General features: G+C 31.4%; 2 protein-coding genes across 2 annotated transcripts; both read right to left on the reverse strand.

Moving 5' to 3' along the window:
* Nucleotides 1–122: 122 nt before the first annotated feature.
* Nucleotides 123–2163, reverse strand: LOC120774672. The gene is made up of 3 exons (XM_040104402.1): nucleotides 1294–2163; nucleotides 261–419; nucleotides 123–191 (listed from the first exon to the last, which is right to left on the reverse strand). The coding sequence occupies exons 1-3, from the start codon at nucleotides 2161–2163 to the stop codon at nucleotides 123–125; spliced, it is 1098 nt and encodes a 365-aa protein (XP_039960336.1).
* A 2581-nt stretch (nucleotides 2164–4744) lies between these two features.
* LOC120774673 (gustatory receptor 23a-like) lies at nucleotides 4745–7562 on the reverse strand. Its single transcript, XM_040104403.1, has 3 exons — nucleotides 6780–7562; nucleotides 6471–6629; nucleotides 4745–4879 (listed from the first exon to the last, which is right to left on the reverse strand). The coding sequence occupies exons 1-3, from the start codon at nucleotides 7560–7562 to the stop codon at nucleotides 4745–4747; spliced, it is 1077 nt and encodes a 358-aa protein (XP_039960337.1).
* Between the last annotated feature and the right edge of the window lie 11885 nt (nucleotides 7563–19447).

The raw sequence follows: 19447 nt of genomic DNA on the forward strand, positions 1-19447 counted from the left end.
TATTTGATAATATTAATGCAGTTCTTGATGAATGAAGAAATAAGTAACAAAATAACATTCAAGTCTAAACTAATAATCAATGCAACAGAGGTCAGGACGAATTCTACAATAAGTCCAAATTTCTAACGTCTGGGCGAGGTATATGTAAATTGTAGCAAGAACACCAGATAATTGGCGAAGACATGAATAGTCTGCAAATGTAATCAAATTAAATATTTAATTAGAAATAGATTATGTATAAACATATCTGTATCAATTACCGTTGCTAAATTTTTCAAATCAATTATATGAAACCCCTTCGTTGTCACCATAAACTTTTGATGCATGGTTTGTATCAGGAATACGAGTAGTAGATCATTGTAGCGTTTATCGTCGCACGGTTTATAAAGTTGAGTTGTAATAGCAGCGATCTTTTCACCCTAGAAAAATGAGAAAGCTTTTTTGTTTATAAAAGTTGGAGCTAGATTCGATACCATAGACAGGCAATGGAAAAAGTTCAAAGTATAGAGCCGTAGGATCCGAGACGATTAACGAGAAATATTCAGAAACTTAAATTTTTTTTTTTTCAAAATTTAGATCTGTATAAATCGGACTCAGGGCACAAAGTTTCCGGAATTCGTTACTACTTGCTTAGGTATTTCCTGGTAACCGCTGACTACGTCTCCAAGAAGCAGATTTTGTGATAGTTTCCTCTTGCCGTATATTGGATGGGGGAAGTTGAGTCGACAAGTAAAATTTTTAGTCCGATTCAGTAACTAATGTCAAACCATATGACTAACGGCATTCTTCGCAGGCCAGACTTCAGAGGATATTGAATTGAGATCTCCAAGCCAAACATTGAAAAACTATTCATTTCTTTACGAGACCGTCCGTTTTTGCTTTGCTTAATGATACGGTGCTAAACGATTTCTTTCGCCCTAAATTATAAGATACGCCGTTATGAATTTGATTCAACCAAAATCCAAAGAGTGTAATCTAATAGACTAAATTAAAATAATAAAGGCACGAGTAATGGCTGTGGTATGGCAATCTGACAACTATTTTTAATGTTCTATAATGCAATCAGTAGAAGTGTCCCCAGCTGGACGAAGCTTTAAACATAGAAGAGAACCCCACAAGCTTATACAAGTAATCCACCGGCTGCAACGGATGCGAGGAAGTTAAAGATTTCTTTATCCCACCGTGTCTCTATCCTTTCTCGCTTTCACTCTTTCTCTGCCCATCTCTCTCTTTTCCGTCCAGCTCTTTCCCGCCAAATATCTACTTCTACAGCTACTTTTTTTAGATACTCACATTCTGTTTGACTCTATCTGCCTGCCGAAACCATTGGTAGTGTAGACAGCCCAACGAGAAAATTGTAACGAAATTAAAGATCACTGCGCTCATGCCCATATTCACCAACTTATACGTCAGACACCAATATGTGTAACAAACGAATTCAAACAAAGTTGCCTGCGCGATCAGAGTCATGGACCAACCGACATGTTCGTTGATGATCTGCAGCAATTCATAGATGCGTCCGTGGATCAAGCGCAACATATTCAGCTGTGCGAACTCCCAGCGATTGTTGCGACGCCATGCGGCACACTCTAAGTTTAGACCAGAGCCATTGTAAGCTTTCAGCCGTTTCAAGGCCTCACATAATAGACACAGACGTTCATTGAAGTCACACAAAATGACGATTATATGGAAATAACGTAGACGTAGACCCGTAACAATCGTTAGCGTAAACCAATAGCTGAAATTTAAGCGCTTCAGCATAAGCAATTTAATAATCTCACAAATGATTAGTATTATAAGTAGAGGCAGTATGCGTGATTTGAGATAACTAAAACGTCTTCGTTGGACCAAGTTCACTTTAAATTTCCTTGTTATCAAATCATCAATTGTACGAAGTTTGTGGACTATGCGTCCATATTTTCGCCATTTCAGCGTACTCTCCACTATGCAAAACATATAGATTATTGCGGAGCCGACGGAGAGAAACAGGCGCACCCAACAACGCAACATAACGGGCAAGTAACTGTAGTATAAAAGGAATATTAACCAAGCAATGCGATACAAAACATTTAGCACCAGTGGCGTTTGGCCCGCGGGTATTATGACGAATATAACGAAAACCGACTGTAGAAAACACTTAATACATCTCTCCAGCGGATCCATATTTATTGATGGTACTCAATAAACTAATTTAATGCAACATCAAAGTAGTTTGGTTTTATTTATGTTGCGAGGCAGCCAATTAATAGCACATGGTAGGCTAATTCACATGCTGTGACTAGACAAAATTTTTAAAACACTTCCACCCCCAAAAACGAATGAGGTTAAGAGCTAATAGGCAAACATTTGAAACGGCACTTCACACTCTGGCACAACGTGAAGGCAATGGTGCGGTCCAAATAACAGTATGTATTAACACTCGATCTTAGATTGTGGTATATTCCCACTACAGTAGATCGATAGAAAGTAATTGAGGCTTTGCACTGCGACCTATGGTATATTGTGCCCATCCTACATCACATATGGTGACAAAGGTCCAGCACCCTAAACAAATCCGGGAGCTTGCTGGGCGCGCCTGAGGTGATGTGATCCCTGTCCTCGAATATGGAACCTAGGGACTTAAGCCTGCTTCTACAAATTGCTTTTCAATCTAAAATCAGGTGTTCTTAAGATTCCTGTTCCATGTTGCGCGACAAAGAGGCGAAACTTGTTTTGGGAGAGGTTGATAATATTTCTAAACCTTGCAAGGTTGTACCCTCCCAGAAATAGCTTGGCGTGGCGCATTCCTGTTGCCTGCTGCCAGTGCCGTTCTCTCTCCACTCGCTTCTCTGTGCGGAGCAACTCTTTATGGTGTGGGGTTCCACGCAATACATGGTTCTGGCCCCATCTTCCTGGACGCTGCCGCAGAGCTGGTTCGTCGATCCACTCTAGTAAGTTATGAGTTTAAAGTATGGAAATCGAAACAGTGGCTTCCAAAGTCTGTTTAAAAAGTTCGAGATGGCCGCAGAGCCGGCTGCTTCGTCGTTCCACTCCAGTAAGTTGTGAGTTTAAGGTATGTAAATCGAAACAGTGAGCTTCCAAAGTCTGTTGAAAAAGATCGAGATGGACTCTTTTCCCAACTCTTGGTTTACTCACGGCTAACTTCGTGAACGTATTTTAGCTATTGTAATGATCTGCCTGCACTGTCCCCTAGTACAAAGCAAATGAACGCTTCCATTCCGTTGGAGGGATCGGGTGCAGAACGACGTAGTTTTGCTTGGTATTTACGATTGTTCCCAAACTGCGAAGCGAAAAAACAAAAAAAATTTTGATACGTCAGTGCCTACTCCAATGGAGTAGTAATACCAAAACTTAATGTTATTAAAAGGTTTCGTTCATACTTGTTCCCATATTTTCCAACAAATTCTTTTCCTGAGTATTCAAAAACGAAACCGGCAGTTCATCTCTTGACTAGGCGACACCCTCCCCTAAAGCGTAGTAGTACAATTCCAAGCTTTAGATAAATGCATGTCACAGGGCTCTATTTACCCATGGTACTCCACTCGGGATTTGTTAAGATGGGAACGTGAATCGCAGAGAGGGTCGCATTCATACTACAACTTAGAAAATATTGACTGCCCATTGAAGCTCAGGTCTTCGAATCACAAGAGTTAACTCCTAGCCTTGGCTGATGACAAGACATTAGCAATCCGTAACCCAATTTAAACCCAATTTCCTCGCTAATTTGCCAAAAACATGGACCAGCCAAACAACTCTCTTTACAACCGTGCACATTGTAGAGTTGTTCATATAAGATATAAGATCATATTCCTCCGACGTATGAGTTCAGGCAATACCGCTCCCATAAGGTGCCTTCCAGTTATTCTGGATGAACAAAGTCTCCAGGAGACTTGCATTCCCACACTTAGATTTACAATGGTTGCTATGATTTGTATTAAGCGCATGTCCAGAACAATTAACATCAAGTAGTAGTCAACCGGTGTGGCGTATTTGGTAAAAGAAAAATAATATAAAGTCACAGATGTCTGTATGATGAGCTTTTTTTGAATTAAGTGATTGCTGTTCGACTATGCACAGAGCATTTGCTTCTGTGAACTTACCTCCAGAAGACAGATAAGATAGAGTCGACAAGCTCTGATAGTAACGTTAGAACACCTTTCTTACTCAACCTCGTATAGTTTCAAGTTTTAGTTCATGTCATGACGGTTCTGACAAAGCGCTCGTAACCATACGATCCATTAGAGTTGAAATACAAAAGAAATCATTGCAAAATTTTGGTCGTAAGAACCGTTAGTATAACCCTTAACTTACATATTGTCCACAAATCCACAAGTTTGAACCGTACTTCCTATGAAGTTCAACTTATTTGGAACTAATAAAAGCCTTAGATGACTATGGGCGTCCAGAAATTTAATATTAAACTCACAAACATTTTTAAATATTTCGATGATCTGTGAGTGACCATAACTATTTTTAGTTTCTCCGAACTCCATTAATATTTAGGTATACTTTCTAATGCAATGCTCTCTTGACCTAACACCATATTCAAATCACACACCGAATAACGTTAAAAGCATGAGCTCGGTACTTTCTTTAAACCTTTGACAACAGCACTCAGTATAGCGCGAATTGTTCTCAATAACTTAAAATTGATTTTTGTATAGAAGCTTTATTTATAAAACCTTTTGAACACATATAGATCTGATCAAATGAGCGTACAAATTAATATTTTTATGAAATCACTTCAGTTGTTCCCGGTTGCTGTGTAGTTCTCATTATTCGCAATGCTGCTCAGTATCGCATTCCGATCCGCTTTATTCTTCTCGGCGAACATAAACTGAATAAGTATGACCAGATATGTGACGATGGACGCAACCATCTAGAAGTTATAGAAACATAATGAAAGAAAGTGGGTACTTAAATAAATATATGTGACCTGGTCTACGAAAAGGGAGCTAACGTGCGAAAACTAGTTTTCTGGGAAACAGCTGTTGGAAATAAACAACTCGTTTCGTCAGTTTCTCGTTATCGTATCGTTTTTGACACCTAAGCCCCCTTTCCGTAGACCAGGTCACATATATTATATTTTAAGTCTTTCTTAGCAGGGTTAATATATTCTAAGAGAGGAACTTTGAAAGAGATGCTTAATGAATATGCTTAAAGCTTTGTGAGCCATAGATTCAAACATAATTAGTTGATATTAAGGAATAATATACTAAGAAGACGGGTCTAGAAAACTGAGAACGCGGCATTCTAAATAAACGTCATTTACTTCGAAATAATTGATTATATTTCTAATGACTTATCAGGTCTCTCTCGGGAAAAAAGTATCATTAGGAAAGTAACGAGAGGATTTTATCGAAAACATATAGAGAAGATTAAATATAACGTGTGATCCAATTAGACGTATTTTTTCAAAAACTTTTTTTGACAGATCCCGCGCGAGTCGTGTCAAACTGTCATGTTATTTTTGTTTGGCATTTCTTCATGGAAAGACTTACGCCTTAACAACGTTTACAAATCGTTCAACTTCATTACGATAATTTATGTCTTGGCTCCACTTATTGTCAATAAAATCGGCCTACTGAGCATACTATTCGCAACACCATCATCCACCTTGAGCCCCAGCATTCATTATTGAATAATATTCGACCTAATAGACCCCGTCCAGCACTCAGCGAATAAAATATAGCAGCGGGGAGCTGAGAGTGTACACGAAAATCGAACAGAGTCGATTCGTCGTCGTTCGCAGCAACTCGGACTGACATATAGAATGACTTGGCGCATTTTACGTCGAGATCTTAAATTGAAAGTGTACAGAAAGCATTTTGAGCAAGAACTGGAACCGCTAGCGATATCGCTTTGCTCTATGAGTTCTTCAAAAGTTTCAAGAAAATTCGACGTTTTTGTGCCAAATTTTGTTCAGCGATGAAGCCTATTTCTGGCTCAATGGTTACGTAAACAAGCAACTTTGACGCACAGAGCAACCTGAAGAGATTCAAGAGTTGCAATTCATCTAGAAAACACAAGGGTTTGGTGTAGTTTGTAGGCCGGTGGAATCATCGGTTCATATTTCTTCAAAAATGATGCCGTTATCGCGGCATGATAACCGAATATTTGATAATAATCTCAACAAGATGGTGCCACTTCCCCACAACGCATGATTCAATTGATGTATTGAGAGAACACTTCGGTGAGCAGATTTCAGATTTCACGTTTTATGCCGGTCGATTGACCACCAAGATCATGTGATATCACACCGTTAAACTTTTTCCTGTGGGGATATGTAAAGTCTAAATTCTATGCAAACAATTCCGTTTCGATTCAGCCTTTGGAGCTAAACATCACGCATGTCATTCGCCGGTTACCAGCCGAAATGCTCGAACGAGCCATCGAAAATTGGACTCAACGGATAGACCATCTTGTCTACATACAAATATCTTAAATTTTGTCAATGAAATACAACTTACACTGCCCAAAAGAGTTAAATTCAAATTGAAGAATTCTTTTGCGGTAATTATATATTGTTGATGTAAAGTTTGCAATGAAAAATCAGTAACCAAATCGTTGTAGCTCTTATTACCCAGTGGTTTCACGAGTTTGAACATAATACAGCCGATCTGGCGACTCTGAAAATGAGAGACAACAAAATAAATAAAATATATAAGAGAAAGAATATACTATATAGAATTAGTTATATATTAACGTCTTACAACGGATAATTTCTTCTTTTACACCCAAAATAGATCCCACAATCTCTCCACCATCGCCACACTCACCTGTTCCTGACTGTTTTGACTTTGCCAACACAAGATCCAGAGCAATGTCACTACAACCACCAGAAACCCTAGATTTCTAATGAGCGTATCATGCTCTCTCAATCGTGCAATTAGCGAAAATATTACCCAATAGGAGTTTATAGTAAAATATATGAAATACATTATCATAAACGCCAACAGGGACCAACCGTGACTCTCATTGATTATCTTAAACATATTATAAATATCGCCATAAAATTTTTTATACACGCGCAACTTCTGCTCATCAGCTTCCTCGCTGGGCCGCAATGTCTGTGGCATAACACGTATAATACATCCCTTGGACACTGGCAAACCGCGTAGATAGTGGCCAAAGACACGACTTATATTTCGTTCACCCATTTCATTGAGTTTGCTACACAATATAATGGCATATTCATTCAGCACCGTTGTGGATAATATAAGTTCTAAAATGCGAAATTGCACCGCCAAGGCATTCGGTAAGGTATGCCAAACAAATAAGGTATTCTTCAGCGTCAACCGATATATATAAAACGAGTATATTTTAAACGAAACATTAACCATTATAATAAGCACGCTGAGTATTGATGAAAGGCAACTCTCACTACTGAAATCGCTATAGGCGTGCTTACGACCAAATTCTTTATTGAAACGCTTTTCAAACTCCTTGTAAATCTTTGTTGTTTCCTCCCGTTTGGAGTCCATAAAGAACGATTCGAGTAGAATCGAAATATGTGCAACCATTTGGGCTATGAAGAGTAGGTTGTACATGAGTCCACCCATGTCAGAGTGTAGGTGTAGCTCATAGTGCAGTGAGTAAAGTAAGACACATGTAATGTGTATGATCCAATAGCCGGCGTAAAGCTTGTAAATGAGTTGAGATTTAGTGAAGCTACGACATCCGAAGATTATGCAGCCAAAATTCACAAAAGCCCTTATAAACTCAAAAAGATAAATCGTGAAAGATTTCTTCGTAGCGCGCTTGGCGATAGCCATTTGGATGTACTACTAACTGTTTGTAGCTTCAAAGGATAACTGTGGAAAAGTTGTTACATATAATACACCAACTAAAAAAGTAAATGCAACAATTCATTTAATTAGTCAATCAATCAAGTGAAAATATTAATGCATTGACAGTTACAAAGAAATTAAAGAATTTTGGGACGTGTATTTTTGGTAAATCATGGCCTTTCTCTGTTAATTTAGTTTTATAAATAAAAATTGCAGACCTATTTTTTTTAATTCAGCGCCTCCAATATGTATTCAGCAAAGTTTAAGTTATGGTTTGCGTAAAACTAAGTCAGCCAAAACAATTAATAGACTAATTCGACATTTCGGCAGCCAATTCAGCACTCAATAAGTATTCAGCACGGCTTAAATTATGCGTTGTGATAAACTAAAGACGGTGAGATAAGCTATAACGTAATTCAGCGCTACTGCAAACAATTCAGCTCGAAAAAGATTTATCATAATTTTAAGAATTATTTAATCTGTCTATATGTATGCAAATCAATCAATATATTTACACTTAATTTTTTTCCTCCTGAAAACAGTATCCCTAAGCTAACCAAATACTCTTTCATCTCATGCGTTAACAAATATATAACATTTAACCCTATTGTTTATAAATGTAGATAATATTAGGTAAACCAAAAATTATTCAGCACTAATTTTTTGTAACTCAGATCTTTTGAGTTATATTCAGCTGATGCTGGAGATTTTTACCCTTTATTTTAATTAAATATTAGATTTTAATAAGTGTTTATTTTAAGAGCTCAAATTTTTTTATTCAGCGCACTTGAAACTTAGGCTGTATGAACTCCGCAATATTTACGATGATTTTTGTAATTTTTATAGAACCTAATCAGACTATAACTTCGCTGGATATCAGTAGGGACTTCGAAGTGAGAATACCCTATTGACGAGAATGGAGAAGAGATTTAGTAGGGAAGGAGAATACTACCTCAATCTATAGCGACGGTTCCAAAATGGGCTGCGGTGTAGGGACAATGGTATGCCTCGAAGAGCTTGATATTTCTATATCTTACCGTTTACCTAACTCAGCTACCATCTTCCAAGCGGAAGTACTGGACATTGAGAGGGCCTGTGAAGTTTGATTGTACAACTGCGGTAGGATACAGAAGGCAACCATTTACACAGACAGCCAGGCGGCACTACTAGCCTTGTCGTCGCCAAAGATCAACTCTAGTGCAGTAAAAGTAAGGACGGCTTTAACCTCACTGGCAGGTCAACTTGACTTATGCATAATTTGGGTTCCCGGTCTTAGGAACATTTTCGGCAAAGAAAAGGCACGCGAGTTGGCTAAGACGCAATTAGCGATCAAGAGAGCTCAACACGCAATTTGAATAAACAGCGCATAAAAATGGAGATCTACAACCAAATCCAGGATAACGAAACAGATATAGCCAAACTATGATATAACAAAAGCCCGGTCCAGGAGTGTATATAAACATACAGCTACCATAACGGGACACTGGCCTTTTGGAGAATGTAGCAAGAAAACGGTTCTTCACTTCTTCTGTGAGTGCCCAGCTTTATCACAAATCAGACATCGAAGTTTTGGTATCCGTCAGATAGTAAACCTTGAATGTCTTTTTAGCTGTCCCCCAACTATTCATAGTGAAAATAAGTGAAGGGACCCAAAAGTTTTGAACCATTTCTGAAGAGCTTATGGATTTTGTCACAGAAACTCACTCGAAGGATTAACATTTTAAGCATTGCCTTATCCGGAATTGGAGTTTACATACAACTTTCTGGGTGGTTGATCCCTCGATAGTCGGTTCCACGTTACCAGAATGCATTAAATAGATATTCGACCAAGAAGAGTCAACAGTCGGTCATCTTTAAATTTCTGGGGAAAGATTTCTGGCGTTACACCATCCATCGGCATGGCAGTCACGAACTTTGCTGATAGAGACACATACTATACCAAAAAGTACAGAAAATTTTCGATGAGGCAAACGAGTTTTTGGACAGACGAGAACGATACTTTCTTTTCAAATGGTCTTTGGAGCAAGCTGAATAAAGAGCTGAAAGCCTGTGGTATACCAAGAAGCTAGGAAGAAGAATTCTGATCAGACAAACGTTTAAGTTTGCGGACGAATGAAAGAAAGCAAAACATTTTTATGAATGAGTTTAAGGTAAGGCGAAGAACGAGAGATTCTTATTTAAGGAAGCCTCTGGTATACCAAGAAGATAAGAAGAAGAGTTCCGATCGGGTTCCGAAGCCGTTTCCACGACGGCTGGGTCTATGTAAGCGGAGCAGACTTCATCAATGATCTGGGACTAAGTGAGTCTTTGTGATTTAGAAGAGGGCACAATAGACCTAAGGTCGCGGTGCAGTTCTCATCTATCAATCTAACCGGAGCAGACCCAGATTTTTTATTCGGCCAAGCACTGTCAACTCGGTAGAATTCTGCCGCTTCAACAACAACAACAGTTCCGATCGGATTTGCCAACGAAAGCGAGTTTATATTATTGAAATGGCTTTCGGATACAACTTAATATAATGCTAGCATGAGCTTAAAGGTGATGTCTTCTCTTGACTAAATACTTAACGGTCGTACCGTGGGCGGATCGATAGAAGTTTTAAGTTAAGTTACTGATGCTAAAGTTTTCGATGCCTCCGCGCTTAAATCAAATAGCAGTAAAATTAATATTTTCTTGGTTATAACATAATTATTTATTTTTATTATAATTTAATGTGATATTTTGCATATTTTTACATTTGTAAACAAATTTGTATATTTTATGCTTAATGTATGTATATTCTGACAATTATTTCAAGTTTTTTTTTGTATGTAAACTATTAGAATTTTCAAAATATGTGCGTAAATTTAAAAATTTTTAATAAAATTAGAGAATTTCGCTAATAAATGTTAATGTGAAAGGACACTAAAATACCTTACACTGAAGGTTCACTCAAACACTATGAAGAGCTGTTGAATAATGTAGAAAATGAGAACTAATGAGCTTTTGAAAATAGTTGATTTGAGAGTGGCTCAAACTGCTTAAATAACTCTAAAATTTATATAAAAACACTTTGTATTACTGATCCAATGCAAGCTGCTTTGCGTTACGCTGAAAGCTTCAATGAGCAATATTGTGACTTTGAAAGATGTCGAATTTGCCATAAGAATGTGTAAAAAAAGAGAGATTACAGCTTAGGCAAGTGAAGTGTAACTACCCTTGATTCAACTTTAATATATATTTTGGTATATTTTCATTAGTTTGTGGTCATTCTCGATGTTAAGTAAAGCCAGCTTGCATTGTAGCATTATTTCAAGTTGAAATGGGTTTTGGATGAAGAGAAATTCTGCAAATATCGCTTAATTAAGAGATTGATAGAATCTTTAAGCTTCTTAACTGTTACGCTGCGAAACGTAAGCCATGCTACACGTTTTCGCTTCACTTAAATTTTCTTTTCATGCAATTCTCAACAGGTTTATGAAAAATTTATTATAAGTAATTGAGAGATAGGTGGTAGAAAGCGGATATTTGTGAAAAAAGAAGTTGCAATGGTAAACTTTTGAAAGGCATATAATTAATATATAATATAATATATGTATATAATAAAAAATTAAAAAAAAAAATATTTATGAACTTAAAATTTATATTTGAAAAATAAACAATGTCTTAAACAAAATCACAAATAACAATAAAAAAGTTGTTATATATACTTTTATAAACATTACACAATTTAAAACTTACAAATGTATATAATTTGTTGAATATTTTAAAACTCTGCTCAACAACACCCTGTAATTTAACACTTATATATATATATGTGTATTTGTAAAAATATGTGCAAATGCGCATATAAACATTAATACATACAAGTGTGCATATATTGTTATTCATAATAATTTTATAATATATTATATTTTTGGAATTTTAGATATTTTTAAAATTATTTTTGAATACATAACATTTTTATCTAGACACAATACTTTTATATACTACTGTTTCTGTTTAAATAAAACAAAAGTGCAACACACATTATTGCACTAAGATCGTTGACATATGTATGTATGTAAATAAAAAATCGATAAAAATGTATTTGTAAAATATTAAAATATGTTAAAAGTTTCTAAAAAAAAAGCTTTTTTGGAAACATTGAATTTGTCTGAAAATTCTTTGAAATACACAAAATTATCATAGTTTTTATTTTCAAGAAATTTTATCGCTGACACAGTAAAAGCTTGCTAAAAGCTCTATGAAATGCAATAAGAAAATTCTTTTAGAATTTTACAATAAATTTCGATTAATTATATTAACAGTATAATTTTCCAATAACCTCTTCAAACCACAACGAAAGCTTTTCCAAAAGCTTTGTGAAATGCAATAAGAATGTGCTTATAAAATTTTAAATTTAAACTAAATACATTGTTTTTCAAGTTTGACAGTTTCCGATAAATTTTTCAAAACTGTGGAAAAAGCTCTATGAAATTGACTAAAGCTTTTACATAAGTATGCAATGTATCATGTTCATTTCTAGCTTTTATTCACTTAAAATGAATTATTAGAAATTAAAAATATTTGATTTTTTAAACAGTTTATTCTATTAGCTTTTTGAAAGCTCAGTGAAATTCAATATGAAGATTCTTATACAATTTCATATTCATTCTCATTTAATTCATTATATTTCAAGTTTGATAGTTTTCCGAAAAGCTTTTCATAGTTATTTAAAAAGCACTATGGAATTCAACAAAACTTTTATAAAATTTGCTATTTAGCTAGAAAATGGAAATATTTGATTTTATAAGCTCTTTATATTTTTTATTAATTGTCGAAAAGTTATTAAAATCACAAAAAATTTTATGAAAAATTTAATTTTACTTTCTCTCAGAAGAACAGCTTTGAGTTGTTTTCACAAATATTCAAAAGCTTTTAGGATTAAATGAGCCTTTCGTTCGATTTTTGAAATTTGGCAAGTTTTTAATGTAATTTACAAAATAAGATTTTTTAGTTAGTAAAAAATTAAATAAAAAGCTCGGCGTTTCGATTTTTTTCTAATATTTTGTCCGCGCATGTTAAGTGTTATGTAAAATTTTCAGAACTCGTTAAAAGCTTTGAAAAACTTTCGAGAGCTTTTTGAAATAATGAATGAAAGTGAAACTTCTGCAGAAAATTGTTGAAATTTAATGAATCTCTAAACATTTTTCAATTAATTATTTAATTTTATCTTGTCTCAGAAAACCAGCTTTTGAGTTGTTTTCATCAATATGCAAGAGCTTTAGAGATTAGTTGAGCTTTTTGCAGTTTTGTAAAATATTTTTTACCAAATTCAAAATAGTGCTACTCTTTACAAATTATGAACAAAACAAGTATATTAAAGCTTGTTTTCGAGCTTTTGAACCCAAATATGTTTTTTTTTTATTTTGTTAATTTTCTGTAAAATTTTCAAAACTCGCCAAAAACTTCAAAAATCTCTAATATTTTGAAAAGCTTTTAGAGAGCTTTATCGAATATTGAAGAAACTTCTGACAGAAAATTGTTGAAATTTGGTGAAATTTTGAAGACAATTTAGCTTTGAATTTATTTGAAAAACAAAAAGCTTTTTGAGCTTTTCATAGTAGAAATAAAACCTTGATTTTTAAATAAAACTCTTGCCAAAAATTGAAATTGAGTGAAACTTTTAAATTTAGCTTTGAAACGCTTTTGATATCATAAAAATCTTTTTGAGCTTTTCCCGAGCTTTGAACTATTTTTTAATTTTATGTGGTTTTTCCGCGCAGTTGCTTTGGCACATTTTTTGAGTAAAATAAAAGCATATTTGTATGTATATAAGTGTGTAAAAATATAAATTTGGAAATTATTTGTATGTATGTACATACATAATATATATAGTATAATAATGTAAACATGTCATTCTTACCCCAATAGGTTAGCCGCTTTTTCTTGATATGTACCAGCATCCCAAAAACTTTTTTTGGAATTCCTCACTATGTATATGTATAAAAAATGTGTATTTGTGTGTTTATTGTTGGCAACTGTGTATAAATACTATATTGTACACTATATGCAAATACGAGTACTGTATTGGAATTAAAAATTATAAATTTTTTCTTTCAAATTTAAAATGGTTCATCAGACTGTGTTTCTCTAAAAACTGGCTGTCATTCGCAGAAAAAGCTCAAGCTATTTTTAGACAAATTTACAAGTACAATAAAAACAATAAAGCACATATTGAAGTTTTGGATTGTAGCGTAAGCTTTTTTGTGTCGGTATATTTTAAGCAAAATAAAGCTTTTGCTTTTACTTTGCAAATTACATAATAATTTCGGATGATTCCTTTAATTTTTATAAGCTACAATAATTAACTTTTTTGCCATTTTTGGTATACATAAGTGCATTCGCGTGAAATGTCTGTGATTAATTGGCTAATAGTTGTGGCATATTTTAATTTATATAAATTTATATTTTTAATTTTTTGTTTTTAGTTTTTTCTTTGTAAACTTTTTTCACTTTCAAAATAACGGCTTCGTTTCAAAAACAATGCATATGTAATCAATTATGCACTAACGCATTTTTCAATTAATTTTTCAATATTTTAATTCAATATTTTTAATAGCTACCATTTGTAGTTGTTTTTATCAATTTAATTTTTTAAAGTGAAGTGAAGAGCAGGCAATTAGTAACTTTTTTAAATAGTTGCAATTAATAAGCGAAAAAATTAATTTTTCCAACTTTTTTAAAAAAACTTAACTAAACTTAAAGCTTTCAACATAACCAAGGTTCGTTCATAATTTTAAATGATTTTCTGTTGTTGAATATTATTATAACTCAGTATGTATGCAAAGTTGAAAAAAACGAATAAACTTTGAAATCTGTACCAAAAGCAGCACTGCTGGATCGAAATAAACAAGGAATTAAAGCTAACCAATACAAACTTTAGAATATTTTTTATTTATTTACACCCAAAATGCTTTAAAGCTTTGAAAGCTTGCACGTGTTTTTTAAAGATAAACAATTAACGCATTTCAAAGTCTAAGTTAAATAAGCTATAAAAGCTCCGAAAGCTCCAGAAAATTTTATGAGTAATTTTAAAAAGCAAAGTTGAAAGAGGAATGATAATCAGCTAACCAATACAAACTTTAGAATATTTTTTATTTATTTACACCCAAAATGCTTTAAAGCTTTGAAAGCTTGCACGTGTTTTTTTAAGATAAACAATTAACGCATTGTGTAAACAATTAACGCATTTCAAAGTCTAAGTTAAATAAGCTATAAAAGCTCCGAAAGCTCCAGAAAATTTTATGAGTAATTTTAAAAAGCAAAGTTGAAAGAGGAATGATAATCAGCTTTGAAATCTGTATCAAAAGCTCTTCAGAACCAGCACTGCTGGATCGAAGTAAGCAAAGAATTTTGCAAAGCTAACCAATACCAACTTTTTTGTATTTTTTAACTATTTACACCCAAAATGCTTTAAAAGCATGCACGTATTTTTTTAAATAACTTATCATAAAAATTTCTTTCATAATTTAATATAAGGTTATGTAAATTATGTAAACAACTACAAAGCTCCGAAAGCTCCCGAGCGTTTTTTTACATTAACTTATCAGTAAAATTTCAAAGTTTTCATGAAAGACTATAAAAAAATTAACATAATTCAAAAACTATTCTCAGAAAGACATCAAAAAGCTCACGAAAGCTTACTTGCTTTTTCAGCATAAAATACTTAATGTTTTGCGAAAATTCATCAGCAAAACTATATTTATATAGTTTATAATAAATTTTTTGTAAAAATTATTAAATTTCAAAAGCTGAAGCAGTTTATTGTGTATCAGCTTTCAAAATTAAAAAATATTAAAAACTTTACTCATATGCTTTGTTGTCAATGTCTATTTAAGTAAAAACTTTTTGTATAGCCAAAGTATCAGCTTATTAATAACTATCTGCAGTTAAATGACAACATTCCAAGTGCTGCTAATTGCTTGCTCAACACTGTACTAAAAATTTATTACTTTGTTTTTCTCTTTTTTCATACAACTCGCGCTATTTAACGAATATGGTTTCATTCTCAGAACTACATATACAATAAATTTTGTATGTTTTTAATATCAATATTTTTATGAATTATTTTTTCAATTAAAATGATTTTCATATTTGTTCAGCTACTCAACGTTACTCGTAGCTAAAAATGTGCTGCTGAGGCACTATATTTTTATTTTTTTGTGATTAAAATACTTAGAAATATATGTATATGTATGTAAGTATGTATACCCATATGCTATTTGTTATGGAATTTATGTGGGTGTGTGATTGAATGAGCTTTCTGGACATGTTGTAAAAGGATAAAAGTAAAAACTAATTTTCAAATTATTATTTTTTTTATTTTTCATTTTCAAATTATTTATTTATTTTTTTTTCATTTTCAAAATATTATTATTTTTTGTAATTATTGTTATTTTTGTTTATTTTTTTCAAATAATAATAATTATTTTAATTATTATAATTTTTATTTATTTATTTTTTATTTTACTTATTATTCAATAAGATTTTATAATTATTATATTTTCATTATTTAGTTTATTTTATTTTTTTTTAATAAATATATACATATATACTATATATGCATATTTCTTAATTTTCTTATTTATCTATATTTTTTTATTTATTTTATGATTTATATTTTATTTTAATTATTTCTTGAAAAGAAAAACATGTTATTTAATTCACTTTTTTTTACTAGTTTCACTATTTTTTCGTTTTAATTTTTAATTTTCATTTTATAATTTTTTTTCATTTTATTATTTTTTTTATTTTTCATTCTCAATTTTGTTTTTTTTCAAATTATTATTTTTTTTAATTATTGTTATATTTGTTTATTTTTTTTTACTTTACTTATTATTCAATGTGATTTTATAATTATTAAATTTTCATTAATTAATTAACTTTATTTTTTTTATTAAATATGTATGCATATTTCTTAATTTTCTTATTTATATAAATTATTTTTATTTTATGATTTATAGTTATATTTTAAATAATTAAATTATTACAAAAAAATATGTTTTTAAATTCACTGGTCATTTGGTTAATTATTCAACTCCAGTTATCCCAAAAAGTATGCGACAGTACCAGCAATAATAATATTTTGGAGATGTCCGCTTAATAGAGTGTCCACTTAACAGAGAGTCCGTTTAATAGAACTTCCGTTTTATAAAAATAAAAAAACAAAAAAATTTTAATAATTTTCCAACTTTTATGAATATAAAATTTAATTACATGCCTCAAAATTTCACAGGAATGCTTTAAGCCAAAACATATTTTCAAGGGCGCTCGAAAATATATTTATATTTGAAATCTCACACTTTTTAAACCAATTTGAAAAGTTTTCTTTACTTTTACCCTTAAAACTCTGGCCAGTTTTGCTCACTTCTTTTACATTCCTTGATATTTTTTCATATTTCTATTAAACAGTGTTTTTAATTTTTATTTTGCAAAACATGCAATATGTATCTACTCAAATATTTCGATTATTTGTTTGTATAAGAGTTAGTATGAGAACCTTGTACTACATTTATATATAATATTTCATATTTTTTACAATATACTTGCTATCTTCCATATGTTTCGTTATAATAGTTTTACAAAAATTAGACCAGGAAGCATTCGAAAATGTTTTCAATACAGAAAATAAAGTTAAATGCATGTTATAAAACACTGGAAGCATCACATATTTGGTCTGTGCGAAATCAATGCAGGTTTTAACGAATTAGGGTGGCCCAATTAATTAAACTTCTTGTAGAAACTGTTTTTTTTTTCGTTGCTAAAATATGTTTTTTGTGAATTATTTGGTTTCAGGAAAAATAAAATTATATAAATTTTTTTATTTCAAACCCTTCTAATATTTATTTAGTTTAAAAAAAATTAAATTAAATAATATTTAATAAAAAATTTTATTTTCAGCAGTAGTTTTACTTAATATGATTTATATATCAAATCAGACCTGTTTCAAACCACTCATATTTAGTTCAATTTCAAGGCTTCAAAGGCATTTTTATAGTTATTAAGTCGGTAATTTATGTGCGAGGAATGTCTTTTCCAATTTTATAAAAATTTATGAAAAATTGAAATTTGTATAATACATAAAAGTAATTAGCCAAAATGCAATAAAAATGTGTAAAATTATAAATATACATAATTATGTATATACATATTTTTTGCTGTAAAATTTTTTTATTACCGTATATACATACAATGTACATATGTGTGTACATACATATGTAAGTACGTCAGCAAATATTTGTTGAAAAAAGTAATATTTCGATCAAATATTTCTAAGAATACTCGCGTAGTATCGTTTTTGATGTTCGTAGAAACAAAATTATACATAAAAGAGTTTTCGAATAAAAAACGTTCGAAAAAAATTTTGAAAGAAAAATTTCGAATAAAAATTTTTCGAACAAAAAATTTTCGAATAAGAAACGTTCGATTAAAAAAAATTTTGAATTCAAATTTTTCGAATAAAAAAATTTTAAACAAAAAATGTTCGAATAAAAAAATTTTAAATAAAAAATGTTCAAATAAAAAATATTTTGAAAAACAGAAAATCTGAAAACAATTTCGAATGAAATGTAAATAGTACATAAAAAGATTAACGAGTAAAATTCGAATATTAAAATTTTCGAACAAAAAAGTGTAATAATTTTATGAATGCCCGTTTCAATTTTAAAATCTCATTAAATATGTGGTTAAAGAATTGCATACACATATGTATCAGGCTTTTCGAACAAAACAATTTCGAATAAAAAGGTAGAACAGTGTTTACTTCCGTAATTTTTTATCGTATTCGTAGAAACAATACTTTACATAACAAATTTTTCAGAAAAAAGCTCAATAAAATATATTTCGAATATAAAATATTTCGAAAAAAATTCGAAACACCATTCCGAATGTACCGCAAATTTTACATAAAAAGAAAAATTCAAATAAATTAAGTGTAATCATTTTCTGAGTACTCGTTTCAATTTTAAAGTCGCATTAAATATGAGACTTTTCGTACAAAACAATTTCGAATAAAAATTGTAGACCAGTGCTTATACATACATACATACTCGCGTAATTTCTCTTTTCACATTCGTAGAAACAATATTTTACATAAAGAATTTTTGTTTTGAATCTAAAAATATTTCGAACAACAAATATTTCGAACAAAAAATATTTCGAAAAAAATTTCGAATACAAGAAGAATACAAGGTAAATTGTACTGAAAAATGGTTGATTAAAAATATTTCATATACACAAATTTTCGATTATAGGAATTTTTATGAACACTGGTTAGAATTCGTATCAAATATTTAGAGCAAGAATATTACGAATAACAAAAATTTGGTATTGAAACTATTCGAACAAACAAATTTTGAATAAAAAAGCAGAACAGTTTTTTTATGAATACTTGCGTAATGTACTTTTTAATATTCGTAGAAACAAAACTTTGCCTAAAAGAAGGAAAATTTAAAAATTTATATACATATATGTAATTCGTTTACAAAGTTTATGCAAACAAAGTTTATAAAAAATATTTCGAAAAAAAAATTTACTAAAAGATAAATTTTACATTAAATAATGTGTCGAAGAAAGCTTTCACTAAAATTAAAAATTTTTCATTAAAAACATGTTCGAAGAAAAGAAATTTCGAA

The sequence above is a fragment of the Bactrocera tryoni genome, chromosome 4, assembly GCF_016617805.1.
Source record: "Bactrocera tryoni isolate S06 chromosome 4, CSIRO_BtryS06_freeze2, whole genome shotgun sequence".
Taxonomy (NCBI): domain Eukaryota; kingdom Metazoa; phylum Arthropoda; class Insecta; order Diptera; family Tephritidae; genus Bactrocera; species Bactrocera tryoni.